At 45.9% G+C, this 19658-nt stretch overlaps 1 protein-coding gene across 1 annotated transcript; it reads left to right on the top strand.

Annotated features, from left to right (window-relative positions):
- Positions 1-178: 178 nt before the first annotated feature.
- On the top strand, positions 179-11817 carry LOC102489676 (putative serine protease 47). The gene is made up of 5 exons (XM_006156617.2): positions 179-351; positions 1178-1340; positions 2720-2997; positions 5539-5705; positions 11326-11817. The coding sequence occupies exons 1-5, from the start codon at positions 249-251 to the stop codon at positions 11641-11643; spliced, it is 1029 nt and encodes a 342-aa protein (XP_006156679.1). The 5' UTR covers positions 179-248; the 3' UTR covers positions 11644-11817.
- The last annotated feature ends 7841 nt before the right edge of the window (positions 11818-19658 follow it).

Here is a 19658-nt window from a genome sequence, read left to right as displayed (position 1 = left end):
CCCCGGCCCAGCAGCCACAAGGCCAGAGCCCTCCCCAGGCTCCAGGAGAGGCAGGCGGGCGCCGGGGGACGCAAGAGCCGTTTGAGGCAGAGGGTAGGCCTGGCCGGGCCTCAGGTCTCCACAATCGGGGACTCGGGAGTTGGGGTGGAAGGCCAGGGCCAGAAGGGGAGCGAGATGGGGGGTGGGAGGTGAGGGGCAGTGGAGGACAGTGGAGCCTGGCCTGTGGGAGGCGAGAATTGGGGGTGGGGATGGCGGGCTCGACGGCTCGAGCGGTTTCCCGGAAGTCACCTGCGACCATCTTCTCTCTGCTGCGCCAACAACTAGGCAGCCCCAGAGTCAACATCAGCCAAGGTGGGTCTGGCTCCCTGCTCTGTGGGGAATCAGCTCCAGGACCCAACGTGGGGACAGTGGAACTGGACAGGTGACCAGGGCTGGCCCTGGGGCTGGTTGGAGGGAGGAGGAGCACCAGGATGGCTGCCAAGGGTCTGGGTCACCTCCTGAGACCTGGGGAGCACCGGCCTGGAACTAGGGTACCCCATTTCAGGAGTCTGGCCCTCCACTCCCCTCTAAGGTGTGGGTCTTAGAAACAAGTTGTCTTCGTTAGCCGGCAGTCCTGTCCTTTTAGAAATGGAGAATTGTAAATCAGAGATGGGGAGCAGCTTTCCCCAGGTCTCACAATACCTCAAGACTCTTGACTGGGATTCTTTCTTTTTTGAGACTATGGGGTAAAGTGGAGGGGACACAGCCACCTAGAAATGGTGACCCGGGCATATACGTTTAGCAACATCTGAGCCCTTTAGTTCCCTGATCTGTGAAGTAGGCGTGGAGTATGTCCTGCTGAGGGAATAAGGTTACAAGGTCTAGCTCCTGGCCAGCTCTTGTCAGAGCCTCCTGAGGCTACAGTGCTAAGGCCACAGTCACCCTTACTCCACCCCAAGCCCCTTGGCCCTGATTCTCACAGAGTTTGCTCAGCTGTGCTCCACAGTCCAGTCCCCAGTGATGATCATTGAAGGCAAAGGCTAGGGTAACCCTCAGTCATTCTAATCAGGTCCATTATACCTTGACCTCGTTTTTTCCATCTTTCATGTGGAGAAGGAGCCTCACTGGGGTGACACCCAGGGGCATCATGGTCCCTCTAACAGGTGTGCATGTTTGGGGGGGGGGTGTATGTTCACAGTATGCGGAAAGCCCAAGGTGGTTGGGAAGATCTTTGGAGGTCAGGATGCAGCACCTGGCCAGTGGCCGTGGCAGGCCAGCCTGCTCTACAAGGGCCAGCACCTCTGCGGAGCTGTCCTTGTCGACTCCCACTGGCTACTCTCCACTGCACACTGCTTTCTCAAGTGAGTCTTCTTTCCCTGGGGCCCTGCTGGAGTGACTGTCTAGGGAGGAAGATTCAAGAGGATGAGAAGGATAGGGGCAGGGGCTCTCATGCCCTCCTGTCATAGGATTTGCTCTAGTCAGTCTGCTGCCACCAATGCAGTTCCCTCCACTTGACCTGTCCTCCCCACTCGCCACCTGGCACCCCTTCATCCTTAACTCTGGGAGGAAGCCTGCCACCTGCCCACTGTGGCTGTCCCCCTAGCACAGATTTTCCCTGAGAGCATTGGCAGTGGCTGTCTTGACCACAGTTGACCAGGAATCCTCCTCACTACCCACCCGCCTCCTGTTAGTCACAATTTAGGAGGCATCAAAGCCCTTGAAGATAATGCAACAACTAGGTGACTCTTTATCACTTCCGTAAAGTGAGTGCCTGGGAGGAGCTGTTGATTGCTACTGTCCCATGTAACAGGATGCAAGGGAGGGAGGACCTTGGAGACAATGTGGACAGTCAGGAGTCCAATTCCTCTGGCCTTGCTGGGCCTGACTTGGTGCCCAGCTTCTGCTGGAACAGATGTAGAGGGAGTGAGGGGCACTGGGGTCCAGATCAGGGAGCTGTGCCTATGTGCTTACTAGCTTTGTGGTTCTGTCGACACCTGAGACCCTCTCTTGGCATAGGGGGGTTGAGGGGTCTTCCCCTTCTCAGGAAGGCAAGGCAGAGATCCAGTAAGCACCATGCAGGAAAGCAAGCCCAGTGTGGGTGAGAAGGGCAGTCTGAGGGAGAGGCGTCCAGAGAGCTGCTGTTGTCTTGGGGTAGGGCTTGCCAGAAGGAAGGGTTGGGCACGTGGAGTATGAGGAGGACCTTCCAGAGGTGTGGTTATGAGACCTCAGCCATGTGGTCAGGAATTCTGTCAGTTGCGCCTGGAACCAGGAGAACTGCAGTTTCATGCAGCCCTTTGTTCATTCAGCAGGTCATTTCGTACTTGACAGGGGAGGGGCAACCCTTGAGAGGGGACAGGCGAAACTGGAAAGGCCAGAAAATGGGTGCAGGGAGGCTTCATAAAGCTGAGGCTGGAACTGGTATGGGCCAGAACTCCCTTATATAATATGAAAAAGCTAAATTTTATGACCCCATCAAGGACCCTTTTAGCACTAGGACTCTGCTCCTCTGACTTGGGGTGTGATAGGAAGGCTATGTGTCCTGAGGTTGCAAGTAAGATATTCTTCAGCTTCAGGACTGGAGGGTGCCTGATTAAATACATAAGTAAATAGATTTTAAATTAAAAAAAATAAATGGGAGAATTATGGCAGGGTGGAGGAGCCCAATCAGGTGTGGGCAGTCAGACAAGGATGTAGGACTCTTTGGGGGGTGACAGTGAGTAACAGATCCTTCCTTCTCCAGCAAATCACAGGCTCCAGAGAAATACCAGATTCTGTTGGGAAACACCCAACTGTACAGTCAAACCCAGCACTCTCAGAAGATATCTGTGAACCAGATCATCATCCATCCAGATTTTGAGAAATTTCATGCTTTTGGGAGTGACATCGCGATGTTGCAACTGAGTCAGCCTGTGAACTTCACTTCATATGTTGTCCCTGCTTGCCTCCCATCCCTGGACTTGCAGCTGCCCAGTCATGCATCCTGTTGGATAACTGGCTGGGGAATGCTCACCGAGGACAGTGAGGGGGTGTGGGAGACTGGGAGGGTAAGGGAGAAGGAAGAGAGGAACTAAGGAGGGGCAGTTTAGCCAGGCAGGGAGGCCCAGGATGTTTGCTGAAGCTCTGGGTCTTGGTCCTCTGTGCTTCACTTCCGTGATCTGTAAAATGAAGACCAGACCAAACTAGGGCCCTTCCAATTCTGAAAGTGTGTGATTCCACAGCTTGAGAGTCCCAAACCCAGGTTCTGAAAGTGTGGAAATCTCTGACTTTCAGAATCAAGAAACTGAATTCTTTAGCAAACAAACAAATACTTTAATAGACACAAAATGAAAAATTAACTATTGATGATAATGTATATGGTAATATCTTTGACTTGACTGATAAGCATTGTATTCATGTTGGTGGGGGGGAAGTATCTGGGTTGTTTAAGTCTTCACTGTTCTTGACTCCAAAATTTCACTCAGCCTTGATTCTGAGATGAGTGGATTTAATTAAAAAATCATGCTTAGGGGATGGCCCATCTGAGGTAATGTCTAAACACCTTGATTTTTCCCTTACCATATAAGGTACTTAGGAAAAGTAGAAACACAACACACGCACACACGCACACACACACACACACACACACCACTGTAGCTTCTGACTTCTAAGCCTATGCAGTCAAGTTAGAAGGATTATGACTCAGAGTGTTTAACTTCTCTGAACATCAACTTGATGTTTCCTTAACCTGGGTCAGCTATCAACTTCATAGTCTTGGTAGGCAAACTGAATAAAAGATGAGAACAGTGTCTTTCTTTTTCTTTCTTTTCCTTTCTTTCCTTTCTTTCTATATGGAAGAAAGAGAAAGGGGACAGAGACTTATGCACAACAGTTATGAAGAAGGGAGTGTTTTTGGTTTGAGGAAATGTTCATGATGTAATGTAGGATAAAAGAATATATGTTTTAGTTATTTATTGGCTCAGTTTGGTACAGTGTTTCTCAACACAGGCGCTACAGGTATTTTTGGACAGAATGCATCTTTATTGAATGAATTTCTGCCAACAACACTGGCCGTTGTCTAGTAAATATCAGGAATACTCCCTAATCATATTACATGCATCCCCCAGCATGTACACACACACACACACACACACACACACACACACACACACACACACACAGACTCCTTGAGGTCAGGGACCACATATTTTTTAATGCTTCAGTCTATACTAAGGTCCTGACCCTGAATGCTCCACTATACTGCTACCACCCAGTCCTGATAGCCTCCAACCTGGTCTCCTGACTTCCCTAGCATGCCTCTGCTGCAGTGGCCACACCACTGTTAGAGTGCTATTTCAGAATACAAACCATGCCACTGCCCTGTTCAATGCCTTCCAGTGCCTTGTCATTAGGAAATTAGAATAAAGTCCACACTCCTGGTTGGCTCTAAGGTTTTGAATGCACTCTGTGTATCATTTCCTTCATCCTTCACATGTACTGTCACCACATGGGCCCCTCACTGTTCCTTGAATATTCCAAGGTCTGTCCTGTCTCTGGGCAATGAGCTTTCAGTTTCTGCTGCTTTCCTTATTCTGCCCTATAATCTTTACATGACTAGTTTCTCCACATTTACATCTCAGCCTTTTCTCTGAGTTTTACTTAATCAAGTGACTAAAACGCATACCCCTTCCCTGTTTAATCTCCTCCATGCTAGTTAATAGATCTAAAATAATTTTATTTACTTATTTAATTCACTCTGTCTCTCCCAGCTAAAAGTGGTTGCCTATACTATTAGTGTCTAAAAGATACCTAGCCCAAGAATAGATCAAGAAATGAGTGGATAGAGGAGTGACTGGATGAATAGATGGATGGAGCGATAGGTTGTAGGATGAGTGGGTCGATGGAAGTAAAGGTGGATGGATAGGTAGACGAGTGGGTGGATAGGGCGGGTGAGTGCGTGGATGGACAGATGGATAATGTTTGGGTGGGTAGATGGATGTATGACTAGATGGCTAGACGTGTGGATGGAAGGATGAAGCAAATGAATGTGTTGATGGAGGAGAAGATGTGTGGATGAAAGGATGAAGTGAAAGAATGTGTTGATAGATGGGAGGGAAGGAATGAGATATTGATGCAATGGTGCATGAATGGGCAAATGACTGGAAGTGGATGAATAGGTATGTGTGAGAAGATGAGTAATGGGTGAGTTGATGGGTGAAGAGGGTTAGTTGGAGAGATGGAATCAAAACTGGTGAAATGTTGCTAAGCCTCAGTGAATGGGTCATGTGTTGGAGGGATTTGCTGCATTGTGGAATAGGAAGGTGTGGTACATTGCCTTGAAGCAGGTAGAGGGAATAGGATGATATTCTGTTAATTAAATATGGATATGGAAAGGCTGGTGAAAAAAGGAGTGGAGGTTATCAAGGATGGGAGAAGACTGAAGTATACCTGAAGCATGGCTGTTCTGAGAACACCTCATGTTTGGAGGTAGTTGTGAGCAGTCAGGCAAGGGATTGTAGGGTAGCCTGGGCTTCCATGGTTAGGCTACCATGCATGGCACTGACTTTTCACTTATCTTTGCAGCACAGCTGTTACCACCCTTCCATCTCCAGGAGGGTAAGGTGGGCCTCATTGAGAACAAGTTCTGTAATATCTTATACGCGATAAAAACAGGCCAAGCCCAGAACTACTCTGTGCATGAGGAGATGCTATGTGCAGGGGACCTCACAACAGGAAAGGCCATCTGTCAAGTAAGTTGGCATCTGGTGTTCACGTGTCAGTTCTCCCAGCCTCTTTTTCTCCAGGGAAAACTTGTGCTGCCTCTTCTTTCTTTGTGGATATACCTGGACTTCCTGTTTCCTTTCCTCTGTGCATCTTCACTGGATTCCATCCCTCAAAATTCCCCCACCCCAGGGACTAGCAGTTAGCGTAATGGCTATGTCACTGTACTCCCATATAGTTGACCATGGTTCGAGTCCCAGACCCACTGGCTTAAACTCACGCTGGGTGCATGTGCATGCGTGCCTAAGGTCCTGAGAGGAGAATGGAGGAGAAGGGATTGCAGCATGGCCATCCCCCCGGGGAGTGATTTCTCACTTTCTGTCTCTCTGTCTCTGTCTTTCTGGCAAGTGCACACATCCTATAGCAAAAACCTCTCAAAAAAAGAAAAAAAAATTCCCCCAGCCCCAGATTAATCCTTTCCCCTGTTCATCCCAGCATGAGGGCACCCACCAGAAGCATGCAAACAACATCCATTTTTGTTGGCTATTTAAACTTTTTAGACATGGCTCACAAAGATGTAGCTCGATGAACTTTCTCTTCCTGACATGTGTTATTAGCACCCAGAGGTCTCCTGTACGCCAAAGCATAACCACCATATGCATTTTCAACACCTTAGATTCGATTCTGAGTTTACACTTGGCACTCTTGAGTCTTCATATTATATTTGGAAGAGTCGGTCATACTGTTTTGTGTATGGTTTTTCATTCTCATTCTGGAGCATGCTGCCATAGGAACTGAATTCTATGATCATTTCTATGCTTGGTGGGCTTTGAGTAGTTTCTTATTGTGAGCAATGCTGTGTGTTGTGTGTATTTTCGTATTTGTGATTGGAGTGCAAACATCATATACTTAAATGTTCTATTTCATAGAAACCCATGAGTAGAATTGCTCAGTGAAAAGGTGTGTGTATGAGTCTGTTTGCCTTTGATAGAAGTTAGCAAACGGCCTCCCTCTGGCAGTCCATCCACAGCTGGCACTCTCCATCATTTTCCCTTTTGGCCATTTTGGTGAGTATGTAGTGGTTTGTGGTTTTAATTTGCATTTTCCTGATGACTAATTAAATTAAATTAAATATGTTTCTGTATGTCTATTGTTATTGGATGTATTTTTGTCTGTGGCTTCCCTTCAAGTGTCTTCCCCTCTCTCATTTTTCTGTTGGATTGTCTTTCTTGTAGGAGCACTTTATATATTCTGGATATAAGTTCACTGTTGGACTGTGAAGATTTTTCTCCACCTTCTGCAAAGTTAAATTTTATATTTGGGAAAACTGAGGCCTAGAGAAGGAAAGTAGCCATCCTAATATGAAGTGGCACAACCTGGTCCTAGGTGCTTGACTCCAAGGCCAACCCTGATGCTCTTCTCTTTCTGGTGGTCTCTGGCCTCCTAAGTTGGCTTCTGTGGGCCAAGCTTTTACATAAATGCTGCCCTGGAGTGGAGAGAAGTGTTAAGACCCTGGAGTCAAACATTGTTTTACACACGGTCCTGCTTGAAGACCTTGCTAGTCTTTTTGCCAAGCTTTGGAGATTATGAGACCTCTTTCATGAGATTAATGAAAGGACCATATAGTGGCTGGAAGAGTGTCCCCCAAAACCCATGTCAGTTGGAATTTAAAAAGTGACTTCACTTGTAAATAGGGTCTTTGATGATATAATTAGTTAACAATCTCAAGATGAGATCATCCTGGACTTAAGGCAAGTCCTAAATCCAATATCTGATATTATTATAAGAGAAGTCATAGAGACACACATATAGAAGATGGTCATGTGAATACAGATACAGAGATTTGAGTGATGCAGCCACCAACCGAGGAATGCCAATATCACAGAAACCAGAGGAAGCAAAGGATTCTTCCCTAGAGCATTTGGAAGTAGTGTGACCTTGACAAGATCTTGCTCTTAGACTCTGGCCTCCAAAACTGCGAGAATAAATGCATGCTGTTTCTAAGGCATTAAATTTATGGCAACGTGTTACAATAAGATCTTGGGAATAAATACAGTAAGCTAAGATCTCAGTGCTGGCAAAACATACTGGAAGATAGAACCAGGTCTCCTACTATACCATCTGAGCATTGAGTCACCTTGGCCTTGGGAAGGGCTCATTGGCACACTGTTTTCATTACTGCCCAGTGAGCTGGCTGAGCCAGGGTGGGGAGTTCAACCCATCTGACCTCCTGGTGGGAGGTAGCATCTGGTTTCTTGATCCCCATCATCCTATCTTTCTGACTGTCTGGCATATCTCAGCCTTTTCACAGCGTCAACCATGCCCCCAGGTGGAGCAAGGAGCCTGCCAAATGCCAGGCCCTGGTGGGGCTTAGCCACTGAGTCCTCTGCAGCAGGCACCTGAGAGCTTTCTTCTAGTCTTGTTTTCCACCTGCTGCCTTCAGCAGAGGCCATGCCGTGGAGCCTTGGGGACAGCACCTTTGACTGACTGCCTGCTGGACATCCCATAATGTCTCCTTAACCCTATGCCTTCTCTATTCTTGCCCCAGGCCAAGGGCAGCACTGAGCTGGCCACCTGGGGGTCTAAGCAGATGTCTCTTTCTCCACTCCTACTCCTCCTTCCTTAGGCTTCCATCACCACCGCCTGTCTAGACTCATCTCCTGCAAAATCACCTGATCTGTCCCCCCAAGCCCCAGACCTTATTCTTTCCTGCATGGAGTGCCTAGAAGTAGCTCAAAGAAGAGATGGGGACAGGGTGATATAAGATTCAGAATGGGGACAGAGCTGGTTCTAGTTCTAAGTCTGCCATTTGCATATGATGTAATCCTAGCTAAGTTCCTTCACTTGTGAAATGAGTTGCTAATAGCCTCCACTTAATAAGAAAACTCAGGGGACGAGCAGATGGCATGATTGCTATGTCACTGGACTCCTATGTAGTTGACTGTGGTTCGAGTCTTGGATCCAGTGGCTTAAACTCACACCAGGCACATGTGCGTACATGCCCAAGATCCTAAGAGGAGAATGGAGGAGACATCCCCCCTGGGCATGATTTCTCACTTTCTGTCTCTCTGTCTCTCTCTGTCTTTCTGGTGAGTGCATGCACCCTATAGCGAAATCTCTAAAAAATATAAATAAAAAATAAAAAAACTCAGCAAGTGCTTAACAAGTGCTGGCTTTTATGGTCCTGGTCCTATTTCTCCCTCTGTCTGAGTTGTTCTTTTGGGCCTGTCTTAGAACCATCCTTTCACCCAAAGTGGAATTCACCACTGTGGCCCTGGACCTACCAGACACATGCACATAGTGGTGTCTTCTATCTCCAACTGCTGCACAGGACACCACAGTGCTGGAGTTCCCTTTGCCTTCTTGGAACTCTCCAGGGGCTGTTGGCTGCAGAGTCCTCCCTGTATTCCCCAGGTAGGCACAGAATCCAGCATGACACTACAGCCACATAATTCACCTGCATGAATTGCAGAGGCCTGGAGTGGACAGGACCACTGCCCATACCATCAGGACTCACACTGGCTCCCAACAGACTGGGTGGTGGCACCCTGGAAGGGGGAACCACTGAAGGGAGGCACGGAGACACTCTTAGGATGACCCCATGTATGAGTTTGTGAGAGCTAGAGGAACATATCACCACAAATTGGTGGCTGAAGCACCAGACAGTTATTATCTTACAGTCTGGGGGATCAAAAGTCTAAAATCATGGTGTCGGCATGCTAGTTGATCTCTAGACCCTAGGGGAGATTATTTCCTGACCTTTTTCATCTTTTAGAGCTCAATGTTCCTTAGCTCATGGTGTCTTCTTCCATTTTCAAGGCACATCAGCCTGACCTCCGCTTCTGTTGTTATAGCTTCTTCTCTGATTCTGACCTTCCTGACACCCTCCAACCTTTATAAGAAACTTTGTGATGATACTGGGTTCACCCAGATCCCCCTGGATCATTTCCCATGTTTTTGTTTGTTTGTTTGTTTGTTTTTGGAGAGGTTTTTGCTACAGGGCACATGCACTTGCCAGAAAGACAGAGAGAGAGAGACAGAAAGAGAGAAGTCACCTCCCTCCCTCCCAGGAGGGATGGCCACACCGTAATCCCTTCTCCTCCATTCTCCTCTCAGGATCTTGGGAACACACACACACATGCCTGGTGTGAATTTAAGCCACCAGGTCAGGGCTTTGAACTGCAGTCAACTACATGGGAGTCCAGTGGCATAGCCATTACACCACCTGCTGGTCCTTCCCATGTTAAGATCTCAACTCAATCCCACCTGCCAAGTGCTTTCTGTCATTTAAGATAACACATTGACAGGTTCCAGAACTGAGCTTTTGGACATCTTTGAGGACCACATCATGTCACTCCTTACCTCTCCCTCAGGCCTCTGTGCCATCCCCAGGCCCCTCCTCCCACTCAGTTCACCATCTTGTTTCTCATGTTGCTGAGAGGACTGACACAGTCATACCTGAGTGCTCATCCTGGCCATCCATGCACCTGCATCTGCTCCATGTCTCCAGGCCCCTCCTGGCTGCTGCACTAGCCTCTACTTGATCACCAGGCTCCTGAGGGCTTTCCTGGCCCTGGCGTCCTCTGCCCTCCCTCTCATGTATCCCAAACATCTTGTCACAGCAGCAATCTCCTGCCACTGCTGCCCAGCTTCTCTACTCCTTCCTCAAAGACTCCCAGAGTTGACTGCAGTGAACTACTTTAACCCACTTCACTTTGGCTTTGTTCTTGTCATGCCTCCAGAGCCCTTTCGTCTTGCCAGAGTCACTGTCACCATTAATGCCCTAGAAGCCTCTCATACCCTGTATTGAACACCAGGTCCCAGATGTCCTGACTCCAGCTAGTCCCGCTCTGCTCCCAGCCTCGGTTCTCAGCCCTCTTACCTTCTCTCTCTGCATCTTCCTGGTGGTTGGTGAGAAAGGGTCAGATACAATCAGTCCCTTGGATCCTCTTTCCAAATACTAACCCAAATCTGGCCATTCCTCACCACCATGTCCTATTCTGCAGTTGCCCCCAACTGGTCTCCCCCACCCCATGTGTGCTCAACAACTGCCTAGTCTTCACACAGCAGCACCACGTTGATCCATTTTGAGGAGATTATGCCCCTCCCTGTGCATGACTCCCCAGATTCCCCACCATGTGGCCCTGTGACTTCTTCCCACACCCATACCACGCCAACCTGTCTGGGCCACTCCTCATCTTGTTTGCCCTACCTGTATGCTCTGTCCCTGAATTTGCAAACTCAGCTTCTGTTTCCTTTTTGTTTATTTATTATTATTATTGTTATTTTAGTTTTTGTTTGTTTGTTATAGGGAGCATGTACTTATGAGAGAGAGAGAAAGAGAGAGAGAGAGAGAGGGAGTTAGAGATCACCCCCTAGGGGGGTGGTCACACCTCAATTCCTTCTTCTCCATTCTCTTCTCAGGATGACTTTGAGACTCAAACCATTCAGTCAGCCATGTGAGAATCCAGTGCCTTAACCACCATGCCCCCTGCTGGCTCCCCATTTCCTTTTTGAACCTCAACTCTGAGTGTGGGTCTAAGGTGGAACCCTGACTCAGGGAATCAAAGCACCTAACACCCGACCTCGCCACCTGATATCTCCAACTCACACAGACCCCTACACTAACTTCTTTCTCTTCTTCCTTAGGGAGATTCTGGAGGCCCCCTTATCTGCTCTCTGCCCAGGACCTGGGTCCTGGTGGGGTTGGCCAGTTGGGGCCTGAGCTGCCGGCATCCCACCTACCCCAGCATCTACACCAGAGTTGCCTACTTCACTGACTGGATTGAGAGAGTTAAGAGGCTCACCCCACTCCCCAAGGAAACATCTATCCCTGCTCAGGCCCACAGCTCCTTCCAGCCTAAAAATGCTGCTGGCTTTCCCAGACCCTACATGGCTCTTATGCCTCCCCAAATCTGGCTCCTGCCACCACTTACCCTTGAGGTCCTAAGCCAGGCATTGTGGTGACACTGAGATCCTGGACCCACCCCTATGCATGCCTGTCTCTGTGCTGGAACCTTTATCTCCCCAGCCCATCCTGTCTCTACATGGCTCCTTCTGCATATGTTTCCTGTCCATCAGCTGCCACTCCCCAAACCAAGCCTGGCAAAGCCAAACCAAATAAAAGACCCATCTGTTCATCACCACACAGCCTATGGGCCCCCTTTCCTCAGCTTTTTCCCTCCCCATAGGGTCAGTTGTCTGACTCCCTGGGCAAGGCAACATAACCTCAAGACTCTCTACCAAGTGTTCCGAAAGGAAAGTGGTTGGGACCTCAAGACTCTACCAAGTGTTCCGAAAGGAAAGTGGTTGTGGGAGATGGGGGGGGGGCTCTAAGGGGTCACCAGCTGGGAAAAGAGAGGGGTCTGTCTTCTCTCATAGACTGCTTTTTCTGCAGGGAGCACCCAGTCCTCCAAGAGGTGACCCAGGTCCACAGTGCATAAAGCAAGGGTCTCCTTGAAGTAGAGAAATCGCACTCCTAGGGTTGTGAGGCGGGAGGGGAACTCTCCATTGATATGGAGGCCCTGCAACATGGAGTGATTGAGTGTGACTGGGATGTAGGATACAGGCCATGAGAAAAAGGGTTTCAGCCTAAAGCTAGAGGGCTCTAGGATGCGAGGCGGGGCGGTGGGTAGGGAGTAAGAAGCAGATGGAAGAAGGCCCTAATGCCAAGTGAGAACAAGACTTAGGCCAGTGATGCTCAGAGCCATGCTCCTGGAGTCAATTCCAAACACTCCCTCACCAGCCCCCTAGGCCTGGTCTCCTCAAGTTCAGGAGCCTGGCCCTCTGCCCACCTCTCTAGTCCCCAAACCTGCATCAATGTACTCCCCTTTGTCCAAAGCCCAGGTCAAGTTTGCCCTGGGTGTCCATCTATCTCCAACCTTAGGAGCTTATGTCCCTTTTCTACTTACCTCACCCAGGACTTAATGGCCCAGCAGTAAGCCTCAGAGTAGGGTCTTTGGCCATCCTTCCTGCAAACTTGCTGGGCATAGAGCCCCTATGAAGCAACAGGATCCTGGGAGTTCCCACCATGCAGCCCATTCCAGCTTCCAAAGCCCACAGTGGGAGAGTTCCAATTTAGCACAAATCCATGGACCAGGCACTGTTCAAATGATTCAGTGCAAATTCCTTCCTATGCTGGTATTACCCAAATTTCCTGGACTCTCACCAGAGCAGAGAGATGGGACTGGGGGCACAGAAGAATTCAGATGTGCATTAACACCAGGATTTCACTGGTTTAAACCATCTGCTACTCATGTCCATAATAATCACATGAGGCCTCGAGAAAGTGTCTTCCCATTGTTCACTCCTGTAAGGATGTTTCTGGATGCACTTGCCTCTAACGAAGCTCTCACTGAGGTGCCACTTCACCTCACTGTATGCCTACCACTAGTGTCTGGTATCAGAGCTCAGTGGTCTCTGAGAGGGGGAAGGCAAACATCCCTTCCCCTGGTGCTAAGTAGTCATGGGCCTTACATCATGGTTGCTCAGTGAGCTCCTGAGACAACGTATAGTTTACACACATTCTCCACAAGGTCAGGGAAGCTGAATGGTTTGGCTTAGACTACTCATCACTTCACTGGCTATATCCTACTATCCTTCCAACTATAGCTTCCCCGGGTTGTCTGTGGCCTGGGGGCTCAGATGCCATACACCCTAATCCAGGAGTTAGGTGATTCCCTGTGCCCTGCAGCTTATGTCCAAGAGCTGTGATCCAGGCACCTGGCACATGGTGAGGTCTACCCTGACCTGTCCTATGACTGGGCTGCAGACAGTCAGTTCTAGATCGAGAGACTGGCGTAGAGATTGGACAGGCCCTGAAGGTGTCATCAGTGGGGAAAGGACTTGAAAGGTCAGTTGGCAGATGTTCTTGCCCCCCACCCCCCATGGGTACACTGGTGTGGGATGCTGCTTTCCTTGCCAGAGTCAACCCCAGACAAACTATGGAGGTAGATATAAATAACTAAAGTTAATTAGAGACTTGTGATTTCTAGTCTGGAGTGTAAGAAGTTTGTAAATCATCGCTTTCATTCTCACAATAAGAAATAAATGCTCAGCAGACGAAAATCAACAACTCTTCTTAGATACATCAGAGAATTGAAGTGACAGGGCAACTGCTGCCCTAAAATTGGCAATTCAGAGGGGCCGGCAGGTGGCATGGTCATTAAAGGCACTGGACTCCCACATGGCAGATTACAGTTTGAATCCCGAACCTGGCAGCTTGCCTTCTCTCTCTCTCTCTTTCTCTCTCGATTCCTCTCTGGTCAAATTAAAATAAGTAAATAAATAAAGCTAAATAAAATAATTATTTTTTAAAAATGGCAATTCAGAGAATCCCAGTTTACCTGCAGGGAAATTCAGGAGTTAAAAAACACCACCAGAGACTGCACTGGAGCAGGAAATCCCAACTTATAACAGACAGCATTTTGGAAGCTCACAGTGGAAGAGTTTAAGAGTTAATTCCAGTGAGTCCAGTCTTAGGAGGCTCACACTTGAGTTTTGCTTCTACAAGCCATACCAGGTTCTCATAATAACAATCAGAGAAAAAAAAAATCCTCTAAGGCTTCTGGCAGGGCGACGGGAAAAGTAATCATTTTGAAATACAGTCGGACAATTAGTTCTCCTTTTCAAAAGCCTGTCCTCAAGAGGAATTGAGGAAGGGAAACACCAAAGTGACCAGATGTAGGAGACAGAGGTGGGGGCAACTAAGAAGCTCATACAAAGGTCACAGCCCAAGGGCACAGGCTCACAGAAAGACTGAGACCTAAATATAAGACTATATAACACTCCCTCTGTCTCATACACACCTCACCACCATGCCAACAGAACATCTTTATAACTGGATTAGAACTGAAGAAACTGCATCTATAAATGCCTTTTTTTTTCTTTTTTGGGGAGAGGTTTTTCGCTATAGGGCATGTGCGCTTGCCAGACAGAGAGAGACAGAGAGAGAAAGCGAGAAATCACCCCCCAGGGGCAATGGCCACGCCGCAATCCCTTCTCCTCCATTCTCCTCTCGGGATCTTGGGCACGCATGCACACGCGCCCAGCGTGAGTTTTAAGCCACCAGGTCCAGGACACGAACTGCGGTCAACTATGTAGGAGTCCAGCAACATAGCCATTACGCTAACTGCTGGTCCCTAAACGCTTATTTAATAAAGGGATCTCTAGAAAAACTCAAAGACAACAATGAAGATAGAAACAAGGGTACCAGAGGAAACAGCCTCTGATATCTACAGCAACACCAAATAATAAACAGAGCCTAAGTACTAGCCAGATAAGCATAAACTCTCACACTAAAGACCTGTTTGCCTCTGTTTCTTTTACCCTATACATAATGTCTGGCTTTCAACAAAAATCTCTGAGATGTTCTAGAAGAAAAAAAGATAACACAGTTTGTAAAGAAAGAGCAAACTTAGAATCAGGCTTAGATATGACAAACATTTTGTGTATTCAGGCCAAGAATCTAAAATAATAACTATGATTAACATGCTAAGGACCCTAAGGGCAGAAACGAAACACATGCAAGAACACGTTGCTGGATGAGGGGCTCTACATCTCCAGTTGAGAATACCATAGCAGATCCAACCCCTCACTGCTCAACAAAACAGAGAGGCAAACTTGTTGATGGGAGAGGAAATGAGAGTTTATACAGTGTGGCCACACTGGGAAGACATGTAAGAATATCTTTGACTGCTCAGCTGATTTACAAGTGCTTTTATAGGGAAAAGGTGATGCTATGGGGCTACTGACGATCTATAGAAAAGCATAGATCAGGTTAATTTTTAACTGGGAGCAAAAATGAGTAATTAGTCTTTGAGACAGAAGTTTCAGTCTTAGTTAAGGAGTACAATAAGATGATTAGTTTTTGAGACAGGATTTTCAGATCATTACTGGGGCAGAACATTGGCTCTTTGTCTTTGGCTCCTGTAAGAAACCTCAGACAAAGAGTATCAGGCTGAGAGAGAAACTTTTGATATTAACAAGATGAGTCAGTTTGGCTTAGCAGGCCCTGGTTACAAACAGATGGACAGTGTCAGCAGAGAGATGGCTACTCTCAGGAAGAATTAGAAGGAATTGCTAGAAATAAAGATATTATAACAGGAAGGAAGGATGCCTCTGATGAGCTCATCAATAAACTAGACATTGCTGAGGAGAGAATCAATCAGTTTGAAGATATGTTAACAGAAACTTCCAAAACTAACATGCAATGAGGTTGAAAAAATAAAAATAAGAGAGAGAGAGAGACAATGACAAAATACAATATGCCAGAACTTCCTGATAATCACAAAAAGTGTAACATGCACAATGGGAATACCTGAAGAAGAGAAAAAGAAAAGAACAGGAGAAATATTTAAAACTATTATGACTTAGAATTTTCTAAAGTTTATGATAACCCCCAAACCATGAATCCATTAGGCTTGGAAAACATCAAGCTGTAGAAATACCAAAAAAAGACTACACCCAACTATGACACATGCATGCTGCAAATGATTAATGACTAAGAGAAAATCTGGAAAGATGCCTGTGAAAGGCAGGAGCACACCTAATCTGCACAGAAGCATGGAAAAATATCACATCAGAAACCATGTAACTAAAAAAAGGCCAGCAGGTGGCGTGGTGGTTAAGGGCACTGGACTCTCACATGGTTGACCATGATTTGAGTCCCAGACTGGCCGCTCGCTCGCTCGCTTGCTTGCTCTCTCTCTCTCCCTCCCTCCCTCTCTGGTCAAATAAAAATAAATAAGTAAGTAAATAAATAAATAAATAAAATTTAAATAAAAGAATTCTTTTTTTTTAGAAAAAAGAAACCATGCAAATAAAAAGAAGGCAGAGTAAAATAGTTAAATTATTGAGAAAAATAAAAAAATCGAACTAGCATTATTCTTAAAACATAAAGGAGAAATAAACACTTTTTCAGACAAAATTTAAGAGAATTTGTCATCAGATCTTTTCGCAAGAAATATTAGAAGAAGTTCTTGGGAGGGTGAGTCTGTGCTCAGGGTCTTGGAGCCACTTTAGGACTTTTGGACTCCATCACCCACCATTCCAGAAGCTTAGGCTCATCCCACCTGCTCACCTGCCTGCTGGGAGTCTTGAGCCTGGTCTGGGCAGACCTTTAGGGTGAGTCTGTGCTGAGATCTGAGAGACACTTTGGAACTTTTGGACTTCACCACCCACCATCCCTGCCAGCCTGGGCTCACCAGGCACACCCGCACACATTGGAACTTTTGGTACACTGATCCGTGTGCTGCGCTTTGTGTAGTGTGTGACTGGATCATCTCCCTAGCATGCTACCGCCTCATCCAGAACTGAATGTTTGGCAGAGGAGTCGAGCACCTGAAGTGACCCATAACTGCTATGAGAAACATAACTGGAACTAAGGTGAAATTTCCTCTACCAGTACTACAGGATCTACTCCGATACCTAGAAAAAAGTGAACACTGCATCAGATGACTAGAAACCAGGACAGACCTTGAAGAAGGATGAGAAATAAATGAAACCAAAAGCTGTTTCTTTGAGAAGATAAACAAAATTGACACACCACTAGCTAGACTAATCAAGAAGAACAGAGAAAGACACGCCAGGCGCATGTGCATGCGTGCCCAAGATCCCGAGAGGAGAATGGAGGAGAAAGGATTGTGGCATGGCCATTCCCCCTGGGGGGTGATTTCTCACTTTCTATCTCTCTGTCTCTCTCTGTCTTTCTGGCAAGCACACATGCCCTATAGCAAAAATCTCTCTCAAAAAAAAAAAAAAAGAAAGAAACAAAAGAAAAAAAAAAGAAAAAGGAGAAGAAGAAGAAAAGAACAGAGAACGAAACTAGATAAATCAGCAAGGGAACAGATGCAATTACAATGGATATAACAGAGACATAAAATATCATCAGACAGTACTATGAGCAACTATATGACAACAAACAAGAAAATTTAGGTGAGATGGACAAATTTCTGGACATGTATAACTTGCCAAGATTGAACTAGGCAGAAATAAAAATAGGAAGTCTATAAATAGACCCAGAACAAGCAATGAGACTGAATCAGTAATAGGTAGTCTCCTAACAAGGAAGCACTCAGGTCCCAATGGCTTTACTTCTGAATTTTATAAAACTTTAAAATAAGAACTACCCCCTTAAGCTATTTATAACAATTCAAAAAGAAGAAACCCTTCTGAATTCATTCTATGAAGCCCCCATCACCTTAATCCCAAAACCAGACAAGACGTGACAAAAAAAAAAAGAAGAAGAAGAAGAAAACTTCAGGCCCATATCCTTGATGAATATAGATGCAAAAATTCTCAACAAAATACTAGCAAACTGTATTCAACAACATATTAAAAAGATTATACACCATGACCAAGTGGTATTTATTTCAGTATTGTTCAACATATGTGAAACAATAAATGTAATTTATCATATTAACAAAAGGAAAGATAAAAACCATATGATCATATCAATCAATGTAGAAAAGCATTCATGATTAAGACTCTCAGCAAAATTGTCATAGAATGGACATTCCTTAACACAATAAAAGCCATCTATGGAAAATGTATCATACTGAATGGGGAAAAGTTGATAGCCTTTCCACTAAAAACTGGAACAAAACAAGACTGTTCACTTTCTCCACTCCTTTTTATCATAGTACTGGAAATTCTAGCCAATGCAATTAGATAAGAGAATCAAAAAAAGGCATCCAAATAGGAAAAGAAGAAATGGAATTATCTCTATTTGCAGATGTTATGATGCTATACACAAAAAAATCCAAAAAAATCTATGGAAAAACTCCCAGAAATGATAAACAAATACAATAAAGTGGCAGGATACAAAATCAACATACGAAAATCTATAGCATTTTTAAAGAAGTTTTTGCTATAGAGTGCGTGCGCTCGCCAGAAAGACACAGAGAGAGAGAGAGAGAGAGAGAGACAGAAAGTGAGAAATTACCCCCCAGGGGGATGGCCATGTTGCAATCCCTTCTCCTCTATTCTCCTCTCGGGATCTTGGGCATACATGCACACAAACCCAGTGTGAATTTAAGCCACTGGGTCTGGGACTCGATTCACAGTCGACTGACTACATGGAAGTTCAGCAACATAGCCATTACGCCAACTGCTGGTCCCCAAATCTGTAGCATTTTAATACACCAACAACAAACAAACTGAGACAGAATTGAAGAAAGAGGAACTCTTGGCTCTATCACAATACACAAAAGTAGCAGGAAAAAATCTGCAGGCTTTCCTGATGAAATAGATTTTGATACAGCCACAAAACACTGCTGAGTCTCTAAATTTTGGTGGAATAGGAATACATGCAAGACCCAGGGGAGACATTCAACTGTTCCTCATGGAAAACTAAGTTTCCTAGAGCTCTGGATTTTCTATGACCAAAATTCCAAAATGTGCACTGTGAAACAAACCCTGGAGTTCCTAGAGAGGTCTTTAAAGCTATCTTTTGGACTGAGAAGAGATACTAATCTGCAAATTATCAGTAACAAATCTGATGAAGCTTCTTCTAAAACTATTGTAAACACAAGTCAGTGAGTTGATTTGTTATCATTTTTCATATTGTCACCTGAAATTCTCCTATGTTATAAAGTGCAGGGTGCAGAAAGGTGTGCTACCTGCTATGTTAACTGAAATTAGTCCTGAATGTGAAGTCCTGATAAAAGTTATGACAAACACTATCAAAGAAAACAAGTGTGAAAATTTATTGAAAAATTCCTATGTATTGCATAAATACATTTAGAACAAGAAGTTAGGTAGGAAAACCCCAAGGAATGGTTTGAGGAGAAGGTATCTCCAAGTGTGTCTCCCAGGTCTACAATTTTTTGCCAGCCCTGTTCTATGGAAATCTTCAGACAGAGTAGAAATAAAAGAGAGTACTATTGATTTTTTCCCGAAGTCATACATAACAATGAAAGGACTGCAGCTGGAAGGGTATGGATGCGCTCACCCCAATGTGAGGGTCCTTTGCCTTGGGGTCA

This window comes from Tupaia chinensis, unplaced genomic scaffold (assembly GCF_000334495.1).
Source record: "Tupaia chinensis unplaced genomic scaffold, TupChi_1.0 Scaffold000506_1, whole genome shotgun sequence".
Lineage (NCBI taxonomy): Eukaryota > Metazoa > Chordata > Mammalia > Scandentia > Tupaiidae > Tupaia > Tupaia belangeri.
This window is presented reverse-complemented; position numbering and strand designations above follow the sequence as displayed.